The 24,830-nt window shown below is 41.4% G+C and overlaps 1 protein-coding gene across 39 annotated transcripts in view; it reads right to left on the reverse strand.

Moving 5' to 3' along the window:
• Positions 1–21,317, reverse strand: part of KCNMA1 (potassium calcium-activated channel subfamily M alpha 1) — a 508,587-nt gene extending 487,270 nt beyond the window's left edge. For 12 of the 39 annotated variants that reach the window (XM_063339497.1, XM_063339528.1, XM_063339494.1 and 9 more), the window contains exon 1: positions 20,104–20,769. In XM_063339497.1, coding sequence (XP_063195567.1) covers positions 20,104–20,442 — 339 coding nt within the window. In that variant the 5' untranslated portion in view covers positions 20,443–20,769. The other 27 variants (XM_063339514.1, XM_063339513.1, XM_063339507.1 and 24 more) reach the window with 11 other exon arrangements.
• Between the last annotated feature and the right edge of the window lie 3,513 nt (positions 21,318–24,830).

Consider the following 24,830-nt stretch of genomic DNA (forward strand, 5'->3'; position numbering starts at 1 on the left):
TGAGATGTATTGTTGCCCAGCTCTAACTTCCTATTCCTATGTAACACACCGGAATTTTAGCAACTGCTGTTGGGATATCTTATATCTATATTTTATAGTTATCCCAGAACAACTAATTAAACATGTACTGTTTGACATTTCTCAGCAGGAACTCTCCCAAACTAAAAAAAAAAAAAAAAAAAAAAGAGAGAGAGAGAATGAAAATATAGCTACTCAAAATTTTGTACATCTCTCCTAAACTTACAGAACACATTTTCTTGTTTCAGTAAGAATGTTCTTTAAAGTGAAATAAAAAAAAACCAGGAGATTATCAGAGCTCAATATGAAATCTCAAAAAAAAAAAGTTTCCTGCATCATATAATCCTCCATTACCCTCCAGGATCTGTATTGTAGCTAAAAACAAAATAGTGAGTTACAGTATTTCTGATACTATAGAATGCCAGACCCTGTAAGGCATATTTAGTACTTTTGTTTGTGGTTTGGGTGGTGGGGGGGGGGGGTGTTGTTTTTTTTTTTTTTCCCTCTTTCTTTAATTATTCATCTCAGTGGAAAATTTCAGTTAGTCCAAGATTCTCTTTAAAATAAGGAGACAATTTCATCTCTGGAAACAGACTACTCAGGGGATCGCAAAATCCCTGGCATTCTTGGGCTTTTAAACTCGTTAACCTCCTTACAACTGTTATCAGGGGACTTTTAATACGTAAAGAACTAAAGAGCCAACACTTTCAAATGCTGGAATGTCACTGATGACAATGAATGGCTTTGGACCTGAAGTGCTGGAAAGCTGCCAGCTCTGGCCAAAGATTTGCTGAGTTTACCTTGAATTCTTAGACAGGATTCTATATCCCTGTATTTGGATTTCAGGCTTTGGCACTGGCCCATTTGTATCCCTAACAGAAATAAATTATGCAGTTAAGAATTTCATCCTGATTTAAGAATCTGAACTGACAGTGGCTTAATATGAACCGAGAGCTCTCAGAACATCATGGAACAAGTGCTTCAGTCCTAAGCAGAAGACAGAAATTACTTAAGTATGAGTTCTGATTTGATTTCACTACTTGCTAGATGCATTTAAAAAAAATTAATTACCACAATAACACTTCTCAACCTACAGAACATTATTTCTCTTCAGGAATGAGGAAGATACCACTATTAACCTCTACCACCTCCAGCTCCCAGGAAAGACCTTCAGCCAGGCTGCCCAATGCAGAGGGCCTCTGCAGGACGCTCCTACTGAAACCTGCACAGAGCCAAACTTCAACTTCAGAACTGTTGGGGAAATTATTGTTATAGTAAGTGGACTTATTTTAAGTCTGCATTATAATAAGACTTCATACCAAAGTGTCAGGAGAACCCCTACTGAGTAATGAATGAAGAACTAAAAAAAATTAGAAACCCTACAACTCTTTAGACAAAGTAATATCCGGGCTGCCAAGGAAGATGCAGCCAAGGCTAGATGGATCTCCATAACCATACACTACAGTCCTGCAGGCAGATATCACTTTATCCCAATTCCTATACAACGCGTGCATTATCTGGAACTTCTTAGTTACCCCCACAAATAGTGGGGACTTTAAGCCTATGATCATAAAATCATAGAATAATTTGGGTTGGAAGGGACTTTTTAAAAGTCATCTAGTTTAACCCCTTGCAACAGGCAAGGACATCTTCCACTAGATCAGGTTGCGCAGAGCCCCATCAAACCTGACCTTGAATGTTTCCAGGGATGGGGCATCTACCACCTCTCTGGGCAACCTGTGACAGGTTTCACCACCCTCATTGTAAAAAATTTCTTCCTTCTGTCTAGTCTAAATCTTCCCTCTTTTAGTTTAAAGCCATTACCCCTCAATCAGGAGTACCCCTCAACAGACCCTGCTAAAAATTTGTCCCCATCTTTCCTGTAGGCCCCCTTTAAGTACTGAAAGGCCATTATAAGGTCTGCCCAGACCCTCCTCCTCTCCAGGCTGAAGAACCCCAACTCTCTCAGCGTGTCCTCATAGGAGAGGTGTTCCCTCCCTCTGATCATTTTTGTGGCCCTCCTCTGGACCCTCTCCAACAGATCCATGTCTTTCCTAATGCCACACGCAAAGATCCTAACTACGAGAGCACTAGGCTCTGCAGATAAAAATCTGAAAGAGTATCGAACAGTAAGAGTCACTCCAAGTAATACTACCAAAAGTTATGTTTTTCAGTGGCCTCTGACTATGTGGGCATTTTGTACAATTTTACTCTGGACGGATAGAAATAGCAGTTTCTAAGAAGCACGTACACAGCACATACTTAAGAACTATCATTAGCGGGCTGTGATAATATGTGATAAAATAGTACACTACTTTTTCTTCCATGCAACCACATGTAGGAGTTTTAAGAAATTAAATTGCTGTTTTATTAGAAATAAACAAAAACCTATTTGTTGATGCCTTCCAAAATCAATTTCTATCAGTAACCGCATTGAGAGAGAAAGCATTAGCTTTTTTCTCTTTGCTGCTACTACCAGTGTGTAAAATCATTATAAGAATTTGTTTCACCTCAATTTTTTACCAAGAAAGGACAAAGTAGAAAACTTCTGTTTTAACCATTATCCAGTTACCAAGCTATATTTTAAGTACCTACACAATGAATGTTTATTTCTTAAATTCTATAGTAACAGAATTTCTTCCAAACAGGATAAAAGGATCACCAAGGTAATCAGAAAGCCATCTGGATAAATTAAAAAACAGTTGAGCTGTAATTTCTCACTAAAACTGAGCACTCGCAGCTCCATCTGAAGTCAGACTGCAGACATCTCAGCACTGCTGGAAGCCTGAGACTTCAGAGCTCCTTCAGCCTGCAGGGCACTGGCTACTTCTAACACGCTGATCAACCGGTTCCAACCCGGAAGCTTCCTTCCCGGCCTAAATCTATTTCTGGTCTAGCTCAGCTCAGACCAAGAGGCTCTGTGAAGTACTCATAAGGCTTATAAAGAGGAAGAAACAGGGATATTTAATTTTCTTGTGGACAAAATACCTGAAGGCACATATCCTAGAAGACTGTCCTAGAAGACATTTCCAACTTGATTGACCAAACACCACGGAGTAGCAAAGTTTTGAGTATCATTAAGCATTAGCCTGTCACCTATATTGCAAATAACTATTTCGGACCTCTCTTTGCAACGTAGAATCTATCAATCTATTTCTTATGTAAACATACATAAACAGCATCAAACCTTCTCTGACTTCTGGTAATCAGTCTTGCAAAAAATTCTGCCACTCACCAGAAACCATGAATTACACTCAATATAGCAACAGACTCCCACATTCTCATGTTCACCTCTGGTGGGGGAGGGAAGGGGGAAACAAAACACCACAACAGTTTCCAAACATGGAATGAGAGTCTGTATGTAATATATTGCCATGAATACCCCATTCTGTGTTGAGAGCTTAAACTTCAGATGAGATGAAAGAAAACAGCGTTAAAAAGCTGAGTCCCCAAACATCGCACCGAAGGAATAAGTGAACTCTATAATACCCCAACAGGCCCACTGATAAAGAACAGCACAGGAATGGCCTAGAAAGGCACAAACGCACCAAGCACTTAAAAAAAATTATGCAATATTCAACATTTTCTTTTCACTGTCTTCTCATAGACCAACTACTTCTGTGATGTATATTTCTCTCATCTTGCCACTTTCTTTTTTCCATTCCAGTCTTGAAAAGCTGTGTTAAATTTCCCAAGGGCTCATCCTTCAGTAAGCACGTCTGTTACTACGTACTCACATGTCTCTGCTGTAATAGCTATCTTGAGGAATAAAACGCATAAAATTCCTAACAAAGCTAGAATTACACGAAAACAGAAGAATTATTAAAAGCCAATGCAACATACTAAATCACTGACCACAGCTTTTATAGTTATTTAGTTGCTAAACCCTTCCTTATTGAGATCTAATCAATTGATTTGAAGGGGGTTGTAGAATTTATCATATCTCCACAAGTGAGAAACATATTTAATTGCCTATTCCTGTATGCTTTCCACAACCTAGTATAGACATCAAACTGAACATAACACTTCCTCTAACAGAGCAGCATATTGTAAAAACAGCTAACTTTGGTGTAATTGTTCATAAAAGATTTGGTCACATTTATATACAGAAAAAAATACGTATTTCACACATAGATATTTATATAGCCATACCCTAGGAATGGAAACATTCAGAGAATACAGCTGGGCAGAGAGCTGAATTGATATATTGCATAAAATTTTAAGATAAATTTACTTCTAAAATGGAAAGAACTCCTGAAAACTATAAAGACTTGTCAAAATAAGAGCCCTGAAAGAATGTGAATCAAGGTATTAAATGGCTTTGTTTTTGACTTTACAATATGAAATAAAATATAAGACTAAAAAGTCAAATATTTATTTTCTGTCAAAAAAAAAAGGAAAGAAAGTTTCAGTATCATCTTTTCCCCTTTCCCCAGTCAATAAAGCCTAGTTAAACTGACAGTTTTGTAAGCATTCCAATTTTGGCAGAACTATATTTTTCTGAAAATTTATTTATTAAAAATAGAATTCAATCCTTTCCACTGTGAAAAGACAACCAACATTTATGCAATCTTACAAACCACCTAGAATCTTTCACTTGCCAGTCCGAAATTCGAGAGACACAAATGAGACAAGCTGCTTTCAGTCTCCATGTGAAATATTCTTGTTGAGGTTTGTCCAGTTTGCGGGTTTTTTTGTTTTTTTTTTTAAATTACAAAACAAAAAAAAAGTGAAATGTAAGCAGCAAGAAATAAAAGCACAGAGGATGCTGAAAAATTTGATAGACAAGGGTGGTATTTGACTTACAGGTAGGTAATGAGATTGATTTTTTTATTTTTTGATATACGGATAAAGATGTGGCTACCAAGCTCCTAAGTTCACAAATAGCTCTATGGCCGACTTTCTCCATTTGTTTTTAAGTCATGCCAAAAGGCCCAGACACCCACCCCGCCCTCCTGAAATACATTTCCCCAAAGATCGTGCATTAGAAGTCTTCTATCAGCAACATGCTCCATAACGAAGGCAATGACACAGAAATCGTGTCTAACTGGTGCCACAATAAAAACGGAATGCGTGCTAAGGAGCCTGCCAAACTACAAACCCTGGGCTGCAAACAGACACCATCCTTTCATTTCTTCATCGACGTTTCTTTTCTAATCTAATTCACTTCTTCCCAGCATTTATACTGTTTACGTTTTGCATGCCTCCCAAATCAGGTAATACAATTCAATTTTTACAGTCATTTTTACATTCCTATTCCCAGCGATGCAATGACTACATTGAAAGTATTGCAGAGAACTTAAAGAACAAGGTAATTTTGGCAACAGAAACGTCTGCATAGAGATTTTTGTATTCTTCTTACACAAATGTAAATTTGGGAGCAAGATTGGGTTGGCAGCTACCTTTCACATTTTTAGTGTGGATAATGTCTTTCCAAATTTTAAACAGGTATACTATTTTTCTGAAATAGCGACTTTGTTTCATTTTGTTTCAAACAATGTCAAGCCGTTTATTTTCAAGCAGACCCATATAGGGAACTGTATCTTGTTTATAGGGTGTACTAAATATATTTGTCTTATTAATAATGAAAAATATATAATGCAAGAGAATCAAAAAATAATGCAAGAGAAACAAGCATTCCAATCTATCACATTAAACCTTTGACTTAAAAACAACGCTACACAAAAAGTAAATAGTCTAACACCAAGATTAGTCTTCTGCTTGTGACGCGTCACCAATTACATTACGGGTTATATAATGCGTTATATGTTTATTCTGGCTCAGATTCTTTCACCTGTTCTCCCCTGGCATTGCTACCACTACCAGATGGGGCCATTTTAGATTTAATTAATTTACCCCATCTACTAGGATTTCGAAGAAGTAACACACGGACAAGAACCCCGGTTCTTTCCTTTCTTGGATGCAGAAAAAGAATCTAGACACAGAGAGATTTTCCTTTTAAGAGCAGAATACAGCATTCACAAATAAATATCTGGGGAGAACACGTGTTGTTCAAAGAAGCTAAAAATAGTACAATCAACAAGCGTATGTTTAACTAGAAACCTTCCTAGATTGTAAAAGTAACATTATTCTTGAAACCCAGTGTGGACACGAGTACATAAAAACTGCTTGGGTTTTTTTAATGGCAAGGGAGCAAGCATATTCAAAATGTCTGCATAGAGGTGAAGTGAATACCTTACACTGCTTACTGAACTACACAGATTCCCTTCTTCTTTGTCTTGTCTTCATTCCCTCCACCATGGTATTTTTCCTATTCTTACAAACTCCTAAACATTCTACAGCTAAAATTTCATTTCTTCCAACATAAAGATTTTATTGTTATTATTTATTATTATTATTATTATTCCTTTCATTCTCTGCTTATGTAAAAAATAAATCTTCAAGAAGGGAACATAGTATGGCACAGCAAGTTTTAACCACCTGTAGTTCTTTAAAAATAGCAACTGCTCTAATGTACTCGCAAAGCATGTTCCCTTCGTAAATCTAACAAACGGGGTGAGTGGATGTACATAAACGAAATCATCTGCTTATCCTCATCAGTAGGTCAGTTTGTATGGACTGAGGCAAACCAGTTCTTTCACAATCCTCCTCCTCCTCTCCTGGCTTTCTCCTTATTATCTGCTTCCAGATCATAAGATGCATGAGGCAGAGATCGTCCCTTTGTCAAAGCTGGTAATAGGATCTGGCATAACTAAGCCTGCAAAACCGTGTGGCCTCTGAATACTACCATAATAAAAATAGTTCAGATAGACCTTTTAAGTTGCTAAGTCCAATTTTGAATACGCAACGCTCCTTGTATAGAGTGGAACATTTTAAAACAATATCCTATAGCCCTAGAAATGAATTTTCCCACTTGCAGAAGATACTACGAAAACCACAAGCCCAGATTCAGCCCTCTTAATGGAAATTAAATGGTGCAGAAGCATTGACAAACAGTACAGGAATGAGTTTTATTTCAAATGTATCAATGTAAAACACAAATCAGCTTACAATGAGTGCTGCCACCTCTCCAAAGCCTGTTTCCATCATGGATACACTGTATCTCTCCCAATATTAAAACATTTTCATAAAGCTTTAGCTCCGAGTGTCACACAGCTACACAAGAATCTCAGGTTTTCACTGGCAGAAGTCTGCTGACACGCTTAAAGAGCATCAACTCAAGACTACGTAACTTAATCAGAAGCTTGAGGCCAGAGACAAATAGAAATAACTTATAATTAAATCCTGAAGAATGTAATGAATGTTTTTTTTACAAATACTTTACATCAATGTAGCATTTTCTAGAGGACCTGTACTGAATTAAACTAATATTTTAATTTAAAATCATTGAATTTTTTTAATAAAGGAATGATCTAACACTTTAATTTAACGTGATGTTCTTTTAAATTATTAGAATTATTATTAGCCCAAATAAGCTGATCATGTAAAAGCAGACATCCAGGAACCAACATCAATTTCATTACCGTGGTGAAGAACCTACTACTTGCACTGGCCATAACACTGCTGTGGTCTTAAGACACAGAATTTAGAGTATTTTACAAAGCAGTCTTACATTCACTACTGAAAACAATCCATTCCCCGGACCAAAACTATTTGTCCCAAGGAAGAGACAACTCAATCTGAGAAACACAGTTATGAAAAAAGCCCACATTTAAAATGGTTCCTCTACTTCTTGTCCATAAAGTTTTTTTACTGAGCTGAGAGAATATAAATAGATGAGACAATCTTTAGAAGTCTGTTTATATTGCCAGAAGCTTTTCTAGAAGGTCTACCTTTAACTTGAAGCTATCATTACCTTTCTTTCCACTTCTAATAAACATTTTGAAAACAAATGCTCCGGACCTCAAGTTCTCAGTGATAGGAAAAGCACCCTGAAAACAGTCTGGACACAAAGCTCTATCACCTGTTGTCTCAGACTAGACCAAATAGGCAACAATGGCTTTAAACAACCCATCCCAAATTCATTTTCTTCACTCTTAGTCATGACCAATAATAATATCTTTATCCACACAGACTTCATACTCTCACCAAAATTCTCAGAAGATCAATAACAATAATAAAAAAGTAACTTTGGCATAGTTACACTGAAATCAATCAATAGTTCTATCACACCTATCACATTTTAAGCCAGTAAAATATCATCCAAAATCACTCTTACCTTCATCTTTGCCAACCTGCTGGTTCACCCTCCCATCCCGAGCAGACATCCAGCCCAGGGCAACCTGCCAGGGCCAGCACAGCCCAGGCACACACAGCCACGAGCACAAGCTGAGTTACGGCATAATAAAAGAAAGAGCTCTCTGGAAGAACAGTTATAGGAATCTGTATATGCACTAGTTTAAAAAATTGTATGCTAGTTTAAAAAATAAATAAAAGGAAAATAAAGACAGAAGCTTATCAAAAAGCTCATCTGGGATTTACCCTAAAAACGTGCCTAACTTCACCTTTACAGGAGCAAGAGACAGTAAGAGAACATAAAAGCTCCATGTGCTTTGTAGTTCAGCATTTATACCCTCGAGGCTAACGTAGCCCAGCTGTGGGGACTACAGCCCATTAAGAGGTGCAGTAGATCAGGTGTGTGCTCCCAGAGCTCATCTTCCTACATCGTTTCACCTGAAGGGAATCCACTTCACCATGCTGGAAAAGTTAAGAGTTTACTTTCAAAAGTGCACTCCTCATACAGCTAAAACGTTGACGTGAACAAAACCATATTCACCAAAGGACATAATGGAATTAATATTTAGCATGCTAATAATCACAAAGTCATAGAATTGCCTAGGTTGGAAGGGACCTTTCAGATCATCTAGTCCAACTATCAACCTAGCTCTGACAAAAACCATCACTAAACCACTACGTCTACCTGCATTTAAATACCTCCAGGGATGGTGCCTCAACCACTCCCCTGGGCAGCTTGTTCCAATGCTTAATAACCCTTTCAGTGCAAAAATTTTTCCTAATATCCAGTCTAAACCTCACTTTTAAAACTTCAGTATTCAACTTCTACCTATGAAATCCTTTCTGCTCAGTAAAAATGCCTAAAAACACTTATGCCGGTTTAGGATCTGGAGCTCCACAGCTGCACCAGTCACAGCCTGTCCTCAGCGCAGCTCAGGTACCTCGCAGCAAGTCTCCTCTCAGGCTTTAAAGTTTGGATTTATTAGCGCTGTCAAACCATCACCTCAGGATGGTAACTCCAGTCTTAGAAGACTAAGTCACAAATACTGCTGCAAACAAATTGCTCTGATGGATTAAATTTGTTTTTTAGAAAGTGGTAAGCGCTGTAACTTAGCTTCAACAGGCATTAGGCCGGATCAGGTAGGGTTTACATCACCTTCACTTCATACCAAGTCATAAAGTACAGGTAAACCCTGCATAACATGGCTCAGACACCTTCACAGAAATAATCACGGGATCAGGCATGCTCTAAACCACAGCGGCGTTCCCCAGCCATCTCAGGCACCCACGGGTGCAGCACAGTCCAATGCTGAGGGACAGCCCTCAGCTCTCTCCACCACCACCCCATCCCGGCCCCTCACCCTCCAACACACACCCCCGCGCCCCGTAAATCAACTCCCTGTGTGATGAGCCTAGGGAAGGATTTCAACAATTAGTAACTCAGCAGGTTTATTCTCTTACTGCACCCTGTGCAAGGCTGGAGTCTCTTCTGTTGTACCCTGGAGCTGATGCAGGCAGAAATGTTAGTTATTTCAAAACTGAATGTTCCATTTCTCTGTGTGTAAAAACCAAACTGGCAAGCCTAAGAAATTCTGGATTCAGAATTTCATTTTCAGAAGTTCAGTTTATAAACTTTGTCATTTATAAAAGTAAGTAGACATTTCACCCCGGAGGTTGAATTATTTTCCTCCTCTACAAATTATGAATATACATTCTTTCATACGACCACTCTTTAATAGGAAAGAAAGGTCTCTAAATACAATTGTAAGCATACATTTTACTTCAGTACGCCACTGGCACAAGAGCAAGATTAAGATCTATTCACTTCAAGCCATTAGCATTTCTCACTTTAAAGAACACAAACTCAAAGACAAATAATCGCATGGACAGTCAATAAGGGCAAAAGTTTATATACAGCTTTATTAATGCAACTGTAGCCATAGGAATGATAAGATGTTCTGATTACCCCCTCCATTTCAATATGGGAGTATGAAAAATTTATTTTTTTAACTTATTTTTAATTAAAGTTATTTCTACGAGCAATCAACTTGAAATAAATATTTTTTATTAGGGGGTGTGTATTAACCTCTTAGGTAAAAGAAAATTTAAATTAGAGTATTTAATGTTAAAGCAAGAGACACTGCTGCTTTTAAAGAGCTTTAAAACGGTGTGTAACTTTACAAACACTGAGGTACCTTCTCCTATGTTTATATATACAGAGCAAAGAAGCCAGGGCGTTAGTTAAACCCCACTCAAGTCCACAATATGTGTTAACTCAACATAAAAAAAAAAAAGGTACCTGGGTTTTAGCTGTTATGTTTATTGACAAACACCTAAATAAAGAAACAAGTTTTCAAGAACAATACCTCTTTCTGAAACCATCTGAAATTATCCCCGACTCTGAAATCAAACTCCTTATTTAATACAAATATAATATTTATATATAACATATAATTTATATATATAAAATATAATATGTTTTATGTAATAAATAAATATATGTACATAAAATACATAAAAATACATAAAAATATGTAATATAATTTATATATAATATTTAATATAAATTTTGGTGTCTAAACAGCTGTTTTGTGCAAGTGTTGACTTAAATTCCACATGTAACCTAAACAACTGCCGTGTGAGTTTTCTTTAAAAATTATACATAACTTAATAACAAACATAACACTATCAATTGGAAAGCAGAAAAATCAAATGTTTTTTTCTTCTGCTCCTGGAATCACATCTTATCATTTAGCTGGCAACTCAAAGATACCAAGGTTTTCCTATAGTACATATCATTATAAGTTAATATTAAAATTTAATCACTTAAATCATACAGGCAGAGTCAAAGCTCCATAATTTGGGCAGCATATTCTACTTTTAGTAAATTAAAGCTTCATTATATCCTAGGGACACATTCCAGCAAAGCAACTAAAATTATTTTTGCAAATATCAAAACTGTGAAGTTTTTACCGTTGTTTTCTTTTAGGAACAACAGATCTATAATATGAATTCAGCTCTTCTGACTCACGAAAAGACAACACCATAACTTACACACATAAGGCAGAGTCAGGGGAGGAAAATCAGCATTTAGTCAGGTAAAATTTTGTATGGTCTTAAATCAAAAACCAGACCCTCTCTCAATCGAAGAAATCATTCCTTAAGCATATAATCCCTGTCTCTCTAAAGAAAGCTGAACATAACAAATGGTGACTATAACCTTAGCCTGCAAACGGCAGGAAAATAATATGACAGTAAAGGACGCAAGGAAACAAGTAGGCATTATTGCTGAGAGCCTTCAACGGTATAAGAACGTGAACTGAAAACCAGCAGTCCACCATTTCTGATGCTGAAGGCATCAGAAGCCTTTGGATATAAATGTATTGGCAATGGAAGAAAACTAACACAAAAAAAGCTGTTAAAAACTTCCCACATAAAATCAATTTATCAGAAGTGTATACTCAAAGCATTAAAAAAATCCCCTCGTGGGGAAAAATGTTTGCACCACTATAGACAGACCCTGCAATATTTTCTCCTAACTAGGCTGTTCTTGTGATTAAAAGGAAAAGGAAAAAGGAGTTGTTTTGTTTTTTTTTTAATTCAGCCCTTAAAACACAGGTAGAGTTTATCAGCTTCCTTATGAAACAATATTTATAGTACAACAACCTAGCAAATGTAAAAACGTCACACAACAGCTGCCTGTTGATCAGCAAAATCGCTTTCAAGAAAGTGATGTCAAATCACTTGTAACCAAAGGATTCTCCATGATATCTGACAGCATCTGAAGTGCCTGCGCCAACGATGACCATTACAGGTCAAAAAAGCTAGTAACCTGTTTCAAATAGTTTCTGTCCAGCAGAATACCTGTACATAATAATAACTAAAATGAGTTTAAGAGTTCGTATTAGAAAAAATTACAAGATGCTTAAGCAAAGAATCATAATCCAATATATTTCACTTTATTTTTGTAACATTAAGGTCACCATTTGCAAATAGTTTTTTAAAAAAGACATATCTATAATAATGTTTCCCCTATACTTAAAATAGAAGTATATCCAACACTAGTAGTGCTAATCTCATTAATAGTAGCAAATTTAGAGTGAGTCACCTTTTTAGTTTAACAAATAAGGGATAAACCATTACATAAAAATGTAAAAGATATAATGAAAAATGAATGAAATATTACAAGAAACGAAATGTCAAATATTTAGTCAGCATTTGCTTGGACAAAGGGGAACAAAACTGTATTGCAAATTTATTCCTGGGTATATAAAGAGCAATAAAAATGCAACACAGTAGACCCGTATCTAACAGTTACAGTGACAAGCCACTTAAATTCTACCCCAGCTGTTGTGTTATGCCGCAATTGTTGATGATGTTACAGTACTTCTCAACACTCCTCTGGCCTGCTGATAAGATTTGCATTTTTCCCTCCCCTGTATGTTGGCAGTTCTGGTATTTAAATGAGGTAGTGAAGCTAAGGACATGCAAAGGGATTTCCGGGACTCAGGGCTGCAGCCGCCCGCGCATCTCCATCCCGCAGACGATCCCTGGGGCAAGGGACCTGCGCCACGTCCACTAAATGTGCACTTACCGCGGCTCTAAAAAAAGAGCCAATATTTGCCATTCCCCATCAGCTTGCAGGAGAGATGCCATGACAGGACATCCTCAGTAGTTCAAGCACCCAAATTTTGATTTCCAAGGGGGCGCCCAGCTGAAGGTGTAAGCCTTAACTGGAATGGAAACATACCTTGTGTGATTTTTAAATATTATGTTTCTAACGTTGAAATCCCAGACATAACGGCCAGAAGCCAAATAAATACACCTCTCTACAATAAAAGAAAAAAAGCTTTTAAAAGCTTAAAATGTTAACATAAGAATCATTTGACAAAAATATCTGATTCATCTAGAACACTATGAACATCTAGGCCTGAGTCCAAAACCATTGAAGTTATTAGGATGGCCTCCCTCTATTTCAACAGGCTTTGGATAACACTCTCCGTTTCTCTAACTCTCAAACAGACAAATACATGCAATATATCATCTCAAGGCAAACTGAGCTCAACACATTTCAGTGGCAGCACATTCATTTAAACAGAGTTGTGCATACTATATATGGGAATAAAGTGTTCCTCTCAAAGATGCAAACCCGATGTATTCTCAGGCTATAAATACCCCCAGGATTCAAAACGGGCCCTTCCTGACCAGTACATCTCTGACAGGCATGGAAGATAGGTATCTTGTTTTCTTAGTTATTCATCCAGCTGTATCATTGGCAAAAGCGCTAAGGGACTTCTACTGGATGTCCACTTTCCCTTGTCACCCAAGATGACCTATGTGCCATACAGAGTACTCGCACTTACAGACCATGAAGTCTAATCCGCAACTTGTGTATTTAGCCCTGTGCAAAAATGGTATAAATGCCAGCCGAGTCTCATGGCCTAATGGCATTTTGCATTCACTTCACAGGGTGGGTGGAAGAGTCAGGCATTAAGCCTTGACCGTGTAGTAGCACATGAACTCATTACAGAAACACAGCATTTTTGGATAGCTTTTTTAAGTCTAGTCCCTTTCATTTTGTCACTGAAATGATATGTGGGGGAGAAAAATATTTTTTCACCATTAACACCCACACATAATATTTCAGCAACCTTTCCCTTAGAAAAACCCCACGAGTTGTATTCACTGTGTCCTTCTCAGAATCCCGGTAATTTGGTAATTTTCACACATGTAAAATATATAACGTGACAAGGTATGTTTAATAGAACCAAAAGGATACCCCATCCCCTAGTTGCATCCAGAGTTATTTTATGTTTACATCAGACTAGGTCCTCTGGAACTTCTGTCCTACAATCCCACACTACAGAATGCATCACTGCTGCTGAATTACAGCCAGATCTTGCCGAGGAATGATTACCAGCCAGCCCTGAAATTCACATAAACTTTTGTCAATTTGAGTTGGATTCCACAGGACAGCAGAGCCAGTCTCTCAAGGACCACTTACTATTGCTCTGTATTTTTTGCGCTGACTAGAGATTACTGCTTCTTTTTAAGATTTGTCCCAGTAAGGACATCAATGACTAAGATTCACAGTCCACTTCCTTGCAATAGTATCGGACAGACGTGGAACATCACTGCTTTTTAATCATAATCATTAGATCCTGTCCCTACCGATATCATACTTAGGGCTAGCACTCTAAATTTTCATTGTTTCTATCTCTGGGGCTGTAAACTGCCCTCATTCTGCATTCAGAAATCTCACCGCATCAAAACTCCGTATACAGATCATTGTTATTTAAAAGCTCGTCCTTCCCCATTACAGGCATTTCTGCTAAACTGGAAAAAATTGTGAAATCTAATGGTTTCCAACCGGCATTTACGGATTTGCAAATGTGTGAGAGTTGCAAATTCCTTCTGAGCACAGATTTTCTCCTTAAATGTATGCGTTGCAAAGCCTTGAAAATAAGTATGATACTGCATCAAAATAACATTTTGGTCGAGATTGTTTCATTTACAGCTCAAATCCTTGTCCATACATTTTCCTTTCTGCATGCATAACCCATTTTAGCATGTGTTTATAAAATGTGAAATCCATTACGAGCTCCAGAGAGCCGAAAGTGTTGTCCTTTTCACAGCGCAGAAAAGAGCAGCACGCGCCTCTCCGTATCAGTGCCTTTTTCGCTCGTAGAAACACCATCTGCAAAGAGCTGCGAGTACCTCTGCTTTCAGTCCTTGACCTCTCCACCATGTCCATCTCTCAACAGGCAACCTGTCCGGCAGGACGCTCGTGGAGTAATTACGCGCAGACCACCTGATAGCCATGAGACGGGAACGATTCAGTGCCTTGAGCCAGGCTGCGCATGTGACTAACAAGCGAAATGCATTCATTACAGTCCACTGCTAATCCCTTGAGCCTTCCAGTTGTTCATAGGCTTCTGCTCGGTACATCTTCGAGAGAGTCAAGGTGAGGTTTCCACACATGGATTTAAGTGAAGGGATCTCCTGCATTATGTGTCCATATGCGCCTTCCAATTTACTCTCATACTTTACTCAATGCATAGTGCCTTGCTTTGAGTTTCTTTCTTTAATTTTATTTGGAGAGGAGGTTTATGCAGGTATTGCCAGGAAATCAACAAGCCTAGCTGTATGAGAGCCAGTTTGGTAGAAACACTTCTTTTACGGAAACTGAATTTTTTCCACTTACAGATTTTCTCAGGCCTCAGAGATCTGGGTGAAAACTCTGAACTTGCCAAAGAAGACTTCTGCAAACGTACTTCCAGTAAAATTTTGATTTTTCTATTAAAAACAAATGGGTATGTTAGAATCATAGAATAGTCTGGGTTGGAAGGGACCTTTGAAGGTCATCTAGCTCAACCCCCTGCAATAAGCAGGGACATCTTCAACTAGATCAGGTTGCTCAGAGCCCCGTCCAGCCTGACCTTGAATGTTTCCAGGGATGGGGCATCTACCACCTCTCTGGGCAACGTGCCAGTGTCTCACCACTCTCATTGTAAAAAATTTCTTCCTTCTATCTAGTCTAAATCTTCCCTCTTTTAGTTTAAAGCCATTACCCCTCATCCTATCACAACAGGTCCTGCTGAAATGTTTGTCCCCCACTTTCCTGTAGGCCCCCTTTAGGCTGCCATAAGGTCTGCACAGACCCTCCTCCTCTCCGGGCTGAAGAACCCCAACTCTTTCAGCGTGTCCTCATAGGAGAGGCGTTCCATCCCTCTGATCATTTTTGCAGCCCTCCTCTGGACACTTTCCAACAGGTCCATGTCTTTTCAGTGCTGGGGACTCCAGAGCTGGACACAGTACTCCAAGTGGGGTCTCACCAGAGTGGAGTAGGGAGGCAGAATGCCAAATCTACCACTATAGACTTCATCAAGCTTCCAAAATATGTATACCAATATTAAAGAAGACTATTATGACTTGTCATTTCAGGTTAACAACTTTCATCTATAATCATAACGTAATTTCATTTTATATGTATATGAGTCCAGGGTTTTCGGGGAGGAAGCTCTCTATAACACTGAAATCATTCCAACAGGACCACAGCAATAACGATACATTCTACCTGCAGGTGCCCTGAAGGCACAAGGTACCACTCTTTGGGGAGACGAGGAGCAGTGAGTATCACACTCTTCAAAAAGGTACAAATTTCACTTCATTCTGCACTGGCCAGCTTCAAGTGTTGGCTGCGCCCCAAACCTGCTCTCCCTTTCCACTACTGCTCCTTATTCTTGCTTAAGTGTTTGTTCAAATCCAAAACATAGATAATGTCAGTAGAAAATGCAGTAGCAGGTCCATATAATCAAAACAACTGCATATTGTATAACGCATATTTAACCACTATGTGTACTGTGTACTTCACCATGCATATTTATTTTATTTTCCTGTTGTTTTCAGAAACGAGAGCAACTAATGGTGTCAGAGTCCAGCCCACCGAATTTCAATCTCCCGTTCTGCTTTTCGTATACAAACAGGAACGAGTTGGTCAAGGGACAGAGAAGGAGCAAAGAGAAGGCAACTTCTTTAACAAAAGCTAAGCACTCCTTTAAATGTAGATGTAAACAGTGAGGAGAAAAACAGCATTTGTTAAGTCTCTATAATATGACTGGAGCTAATTTTGGAAGAATTACATCTAAAATTATATACTGTATTAAATAAAGGAATAGAAGGGCTTCAATTGTAATGACTCACATTACATGAAACACTGGCAACACAGATCAAGACTTACATTTTTCTTTTGGCGGATTTTAAAAAAATGTCATCTCACAAAGAAAGCATGGAGCATAAAAATCCTAAAACTTCAGCAATCTTTTTAAATACGTGATATTAATGTTCTATTCGTATACAATGTCATAAATTGGATATGGAATTTTAAGGGGCAACATTTATCATTCTGTTACCAGAGGCTGTCATATTCTTGACTTATAGTATCTTGACTTTCTTATCTCCAAGGGGAAAAAAACAAAACAAAACAAAACAACTGCAGTGAAATTTCGTACCACAAAGTGTTAAACTTGTATCATGGTTTTAAATTCCAACCTTAAATTCAATGAGTTGGGGGTGGGGGGGAACAACAAAGACCAAACCACATTCTAAATCATTCTATGCAGCCATTAAAAAGTGTTACACCCCAAAATAAAGTTCTGAGTCCCTGACAAATCTGAGGAATACAATGTTGCACTTAGAATATAGCAGGAAAAAAAAATGAAACTTTTTGCAGTTCCTGGACACGGGTGTTAGCAGAGTAACTCTGAATTGTTCACATACATGTATAATTCACAGATATCTGTGAATTATTCAATAAGAAGGCACAGAAAGCAGACATAAGAAAGATTTCTTCTAGCTCACTCGCTGGAACCGCTCTTTATGTAGATGGCGAGACGATGTTGGATAACCCAACTCCGCTACAACCTGCGGGGCAGCAGGAGAGGCAGCACAGGGAAGGGAGGGTCCCAACATGCAGAAAACTTCTTCAGTCCCGCAGTAGGAGGAGCTACTTCTCCTAAAATTGCTTTTGCTAGCAGGTCCAATACAGTCAACGTAGCATATATATGCATTTACATTTTTCACCTGCCGCCTCTGCAGCCTTTCCCAAGTTACTATGCAGCACAAAGCACGCGTTTGATAACAGCAAAGTTTAAGACATTTCCAGTTGTTACTTCAGTTAGCCTTTATACCCTAAACGCTAGAAAAGTGTTTTGCAATAACTAGTTACTCCTTACACACACAGAACTCCCTCCAATTCCCCATTTTAGCATGTAAGGAATGCAGCCGAATCAGCCCTTGAAAGTTCTTCTTCACCAGAGACTTGAAACCCCTTACAAGTGGAACAAATACAATCTAAAAAGAGATGTATATCTCCCCCTACCTGCACAGTCCTTCATCCTCCCGCCCCAGGGAATGATATTCATGGGCATGTAGCTACTTCAGGTCTCAAACATGAAATAAATTCAAATCTTACAACCTGGCATAGCCGCAGCACGTCCAGTCGTTCAGACTGAAGTGTTGGAACCCCTCAATGATACCTGTTAATTATCCAACTGATACATTTAGCCTAAGAGATTTTAAAGACAATTTGGATATGCCTTTCTGTACTGGTTATGAAATGAATGATCTGCTTTAACTGACTATGTCCCAACAACAGGCTATGAAACCAACAATACCCACCAAGACACTATGCGTAAGTCTGTGTACAAGTCTCTAGCTTTTCATTCTCTCAAGGAAAGAAGCATGAGGTGATAACCTGTAGGATATCCTTTTTCATCAAGATCCCAAATAGCCCTCACAGATTTGTCTCATCATGTGGACAGGAAAATAGTAAATACACATAGAAGAAACCGATGGTAAGTCTTAGCTACCCACCCATTCTTGAAAATCACCTTTTACTTTTGTAGGAAATGGTATTTTACAAGACACATTTATTATCACAAATTCATTTGAGCTTTGTCATCATACCTGTCTAAGACCTCTCTAAGAAAGTTCAGGTTTGGTTCTGAACGAAATAAAAAATGCCTATAGAAAAGTGATATTGCCTGGTAGGTTTCCTAAAGCTTAAGGCTGAGTTAAAAGCTTTTATTTATTCCTCATCTCTAGCAATCCCTTCTTTCGTAGATAGGCCAAGTTCACTTTAACTGTTCTACTTCCAACTGGAATGTAGAGGTTCATTTCGGCAGTCCGAACTGGATGCCCACCTCGCTCAACCCAAACAAACAAGTCCCGTAACTTCTCACACTCTGACTTTGTTTCTGGTTTCCCCCAAGTGTTAGATCCTTTGTACAGCTGGGTTATGCGCTGTATCAAGTGTGTTTAGGGGGGAGGGGATGGGAGAAGGGGGAAGACAGCTCACTGTACGTCAAAGCAAGCCAGCAACCTAGCAACCATATATTAAAAGGTGTGTGTGTTTTTGTGGGTGTCTGTGTGCCAGGAATAACTGAAGCAGATATTATTCCATTTGTAATCCAAAAAATGTGAAAAGGGAAGGGGAGAAACTCCAGCTGCTGCTCTATTTTGGGGTCTGTCAAAATCCACTTTCACAAATACAGAGTCTTAACACTTACTATCCCATTTGTCTTAAACAAAAATGAGAGTCTGGACCTGAGGAAGTTCTTGGCTTTGGTTTGAAAGAGACTCTCCAAACCAGGAGCGGACCTTACTTCACGTATTACGCTTTCTTCCAACCGGTAATATGCAAAAATCAAAGGGGCAGAGAGGTCGCATCAAAGATTTCGTACCTAGATTAAAAGAATATTGATCTAGTGTATTACTTATGAATGCACCAAATACTTTTTGATATCTACATTTGATTTATCAAATAGAAGCGTCCAAGATTCTCGGGGAGTGAAACTAGCTTTAAAAAGATTTATTTGAGTGAGAAGTTTACCTTTTTAATTTTGCCAAAGTTTCTCATTCCACAAGAGAACTAAGAGTTCAGATTGGTAAATAAACACTCCCACCCTGCCATCATATGTGGTCCTGGGGGTGCATATCAACTTCAGAACCACACCATCCCACCATGCCAGCGTGTGCCTTGCTGAAAGGGCAAGCCGACACCAGGTGTAACTTTTATGCCACCAGATGAAAGTGTGGGTGGGATGGAGAGAGGGGGGACAGCGGGGCACATCTCAGGGCAGCACCCAACACCTCAGCCCTCTGGACACGCTCCCCACTTTGCGGCTCCCGACAGCCCGTGGCAACCCTACCGCAACAGCAGACAGCTCACTGCCATCCAACAACAGCCCTACGGCGTCTCCTCCAGTGCCACCTCGCCCAGGTGTCCTGGTCTATGAGGCTGGGCTCCTACTACTCCTCCTCACCACCACCACCACCACCGCACCAAACCATCACCGGCACCAGGAGGGGAAGGGGAGGGGGGGTTACCTTGTTTTTGACCCCGCAGTGGCAGCAGACAGTCCACAGGTACTTGAGGGTCCTCCACAGCAGGATGATAAACAGTCCCCCAAAGAAAGTGACCATGGATGAGGCGAGGAAAGCCCACCACATGCGCTGTCCGCGGTTATCGCAGGGCACCTCCATGGTCACCGGGATGATGAGCGCATCCATCTTGGGCACATTGACGGGGGAGGAGGACGAGTCTGTGTTGAGATTGTTGGCGTTGATATTGTTACTCATTCTAATGCCGCCGCCGCTGCCGCCCGGGTAGGAGCCGCCGCCGCCGCTGCCGCCCGGGTAGGAGCCGCCGCCGCTGCCATTTGCCATAGCTAACAGCGAGCCGGGCGCGCAGGGGCTTCCGAGAGCTCCTCCCGCCGCCAGCGCCCCCCAAAAAACCCATCACCAGCCATATTGCTGCCGCCGCCGCCGCTGCTCAGCGGAAAAAAAAAATAACAATAAAAATTTAGGAAGAAAAAAAAAAAAACAAATCAAAAAACCCAAACCAACCAACCAAACAAACAGAAAAAAAAAAAAATGAAGAAAAGCGACCGCACAATCCCCGGGTCCCTCTCGGGAGCCGACAGGCCGGTGAATTCCGAGCGTCCTCCTCGTACGGCGAAAATAATGTATTAAAAAAAAAAAAATTAAAATGATAATAAAAAGGTAGTCTCCTCCTCAGATTCCCACCCCTTCCTTCTCCCGCATACACAGCCCCCACCCCGCCCACCCCCAAAAAAAATCATCCACCACCACCACCACAAACTGATGCCTCGGAGCGTCTCTCCAAGATACCCAGCGCTGCAACCCCGCTGGCCGCCGCGGGGATCCCTCAGCCTCCGCCGCGGATCTTTCCCGGAGGTGGTCTGTTATTATTGTTATTAGTCTTTTAACTTGTTATTAGCGATATTCAGTCCCCCCCGCGCACCCTCCTCCTCCTCCTCCTCCTCTTCCAAGTCCAGCCCCTTCCTCTCCTCTTCCCCCCTCGGTGCCGGCAGCAGCCTCCTGTGGCTCCTAATTCATCCTCCGCTGGCCCGGCTGGGCGTGCGCTGCCGCCGCCTCCTCGCCCATCCTTCAGGAGCTCCCTCCAGGGCCGGGGCTGTCGCTCAGGCTGTTGCTCCCACACGCGTAGCGCCGCCGCCGCCTGCCCGCCCCTCCCTATCTGCCGCCGGGGGACGCCACGGCCCCGCAGCTGCGGCCCTCAGCGGGCCGCATGAAGGGCCCCGCGGGGAGGGAGGGAAGAGGGTCCCGGGCCGGCCCGGGACGCCGCGCTGCCGCCGGGGGTGGGGGGCGCCGACTCAGGCGGGCTCCCGGCCCCCCATGGGCAGCCGCGCTCCCGGCCCCGCCGCCGCTGGGTCCCGCTCAGCGGGGCCGCCCGAGCACCGAGCGACCGCTCCGGGGAGGGGGGGGGGCGGCGAGGTGGGAGGAAGCGGTGGAGCGGGGGTGGTGGTGGTGGTGGTGGGGAAGAGCGGGGGGGTGCCGAGGCGCTTCACAGGTGTCGGCGAGGCGGTGCCGGGCCGCGTCGGGGAGCTGCCGGTCCAACAAGTCCCGCCGGCCCGGGCGGGTCCATCGCCGCCGCCGCGCAGGGCTCTCCGCAGCCGCGGTGGGGCGGGGGCGGGCGGCAGCGGCCCCCCCTCCCTGCGCGGGGCCGGTGTGGCGGATGTCATGACGCAGCGGCTAACGCACGGCGCTGTCACGGCCCCGGCCCCCGCAGCCCCGCCGGTCCCCGTCCCCCCCGCACCTTCCCTCCCTCCCCGGTCCCCATCTTCCCCATCCCTCCCCCGCCGCCGAGCGCGGACCCCCCGCCGTGGGGCTGGGGCTTGGAGATGGGGGGCAGAGAGAGCGGGGTTGGGGGGGCGCTCGGGGCTCGCCGGAGGCAGTTGAGTTGCAGCAGCAGGTGCCCGGGGATGCGGGGGGGCCGGAGGGGGGGATGGATGCTGGGTTGGAAAGGCGGTGAGGGAGCGTGGAATAAATAAAGGGGGAACCGTGTGTGTGCGTGGGGGGGGGTGTCTTGGGGCTGAAGGCGGTCTTGGTTTGGCGTTAATCGACACGGGGAAATGCTGCAAACGCGCCGTGAATTGCTGCGCATCCCAAGAACATTCCTGAAATTAACCCTTGGAAATAGAAATGGCAATTTAATGCAACACACTACGGGGCGGGGGGGAGGAAATCCAGCCAGAAAATCTGGACAGTTGTCTCCTGCTTCTTTTTTTTTTTTTTTTTCAGGTTCCCACGGAAAAGCAGAGGAATTTTTATATATATGTATTTATATATTTATTTATATATATATAACTGAAAATCTCCATTTGGCACATGATCTGCTTACCCCGTTGTCTGCACAAAGTATTATGCAGATCCTCTTGTCGTCTTTCCAAGGGTGAAATACAACAGCCTATGTGTGCGTGACATTTCCCCATCTGATCTAGTCACTACACATGCACAGAGCCACCATTATGAAATAGTAATCCCTTAACCTCTACTAGTAGTAGTTCCTGTTTCTGCGTCTGCCATGGGTTTGTTTATTTTTGTTTACTTAAGTGACAGTAACAAGATTTTATGAGTTCTCAAAGCTTTTTATGGGGCTCTCTAACCCTCTCACCTCCACTTTTTTGCGCAATAACACCAACATTTGTCTAACTTGGTGAGTTTTTCATGGTGTCTCTTCCCAGTCTGTTCCTCCAGTCTGTTCCTTCAGGAGAGGGCTTCCTTTTTCAAGAAGGGATTAATAGAGGCCTCTGAATAGAGAAAGCATTAGACAATAATACACAGGTATAGACAAGTGAGAAAATACTGCTTTACTGTATCCCGGAGGAAAACTGATCGTCAGTTACATAGTGCACCTGAAGCAGCCCATTCCCAGGAGGCTGTTGTAAGAGGGAATAAAGCAGAGGATTTCTAGATGCAGAAAAAAAGTCAGGTTGAAAAGATACTGCATGCCACAGCTGCCGCATGCAACCCCAGAGCGCACTGCCATGGCGGCTACCCCCTCCCACATCTTTCATTACCACCCATGGCTAGAAAGCCACCTGGGCCACAAAGTGTTGTGGTGACAGGATCACACACCTTGGGACCTGGGCTCAGAACCTGGTCCTGATGATCATTTGCTCTGCGTGTCTGGGTCGGTGCTCAAGGAGCACCCTTTTCACAGCCACACACATACCTACGTGTCCTGTCATCCATCAGCAAACACCAGGAGCGGAACAAGGGCAGGAGCATCATAAAACAGCCACTTCATGTCTGATCTCCAGAACCGCCAGGTACTTCCAGATGCTCTTACAGCTAATGGAAACCAGTGCACCTTGAAAGACCTGGGCAATGAAGAGGAGTAGCACAGCGTACCCCAGGGAAGGCTTTTGCATGGTGGAGTTTCTGTTGTATTGGTAGATAGCAAGGGCTGCATCTCTGAAACCACCGATACGGCACATGTCTTCTCTTGCTGGTCTTTGAGAGGGCCCAGAAGATTTGACAGGGAGGCCGCAGTGTGAAAGTCAGTTTTCTCACTTTATACATTCCGAAGGTAGGAGTCAAAGAGTGTTTCTTGGCCCTGGGTACTGTTGCAGCAGAGAGCTGCAGGCATTGGTTTCACGAGCACTCCATGTGCAAACAGGACCATCAGGCACTTCTAATATAGAATCCCCACAACGCTGTACCTACAAGTATAAAGGAGGGTCATAAAGCAAAATTCAGACTAAAGCAAACCAAGTGCACTAAAGGATATAGACTGTACTTGAAAATAGTTTGCTTTGAACATATTTACACAACATTTGCACACAGATTTGGACAGGGGTAGGAGATTGATTGTGGTCGCTTGTAAAAAGCTGATTTAAAGTTCTGCTACTCAAAACCTATTCATAAGCCAATCAACACATACATTACAAGTTCTAGATTATAAAATTCACACTATATACCCCGGGGGAGGGAAAATTCTGTTATCTGTATAAACAGAACTCCTCCTATTTATACAAATAGGTGTCTGTTCTACAAATATTTGTGATGAAACTCACATACAAAGGTACATTCATTGATACCAACTGGTGGGATTAACATTACCAGTGAAAAGTTTGCTTAAGGGGAATTCTCTGCTAAAGACAAAGCACGTATAAAGTAGGTAATTTTGTCATTTTGTTCACCGATTTGCAGATCAGAGATAGAAATGATACTTGAATGAGTATCACTCAAGTTAAGGACCATTTGATTTTGCTTATTTCTGAAAGAAGGCAAGACCTCTTTCTAGTACAGGTTTTATAAAGTGGAGTTTGAAAAAGCACACAGGCGCTGCCTGCTTCATTTACTGCGCCAACAACTGCCTTTCACGTTGCCTTCAGACCAAATGAGGTTTTCCAGCTCTCTTTCCTGGAGAGATCTATTGCAAGCAAACACAAAAATTATGCAGATTACTTTTCAGAATAGTTTTCTATTTAATGTTTCAACACAGGAGCACAAAATTTACTTATTTAACTGAATAATATTTACAGAACATAACGAACTGCGTTTACTTGTGTTTTTCCTGTTGCTACCATATAGCATAGGCTGGGACACAATCATTCCAGCTTGACATAAATCCGGAAGGTTTGGTTCCAGAAAGCAGCATTTTAGCGGCAAGGGAATGACTCCTCTTTATGTAAAACAGTTCCCTCTTGTGGATATTCTGTGTACAGTATCACAGGCAAAGTATTTAAAATATTCATTGAACCTGGATCTTTGTAATTAAAAAACCC

The sequence above is a fragment of the Chroicocephalus ridibundus genome, chromosome 6 (genome assembly GCF_963924245.1).
Source record: "Chroicocephalus ridibundus chromosome 6, bChrRid1.1, whole genome shotgun sequence".
NCBI lineage: Eukaryota > Metazoa > Chordata > Aves > Charadriiformes > Laridae > Chroicocephalus > Chroicocephalus ridibundus.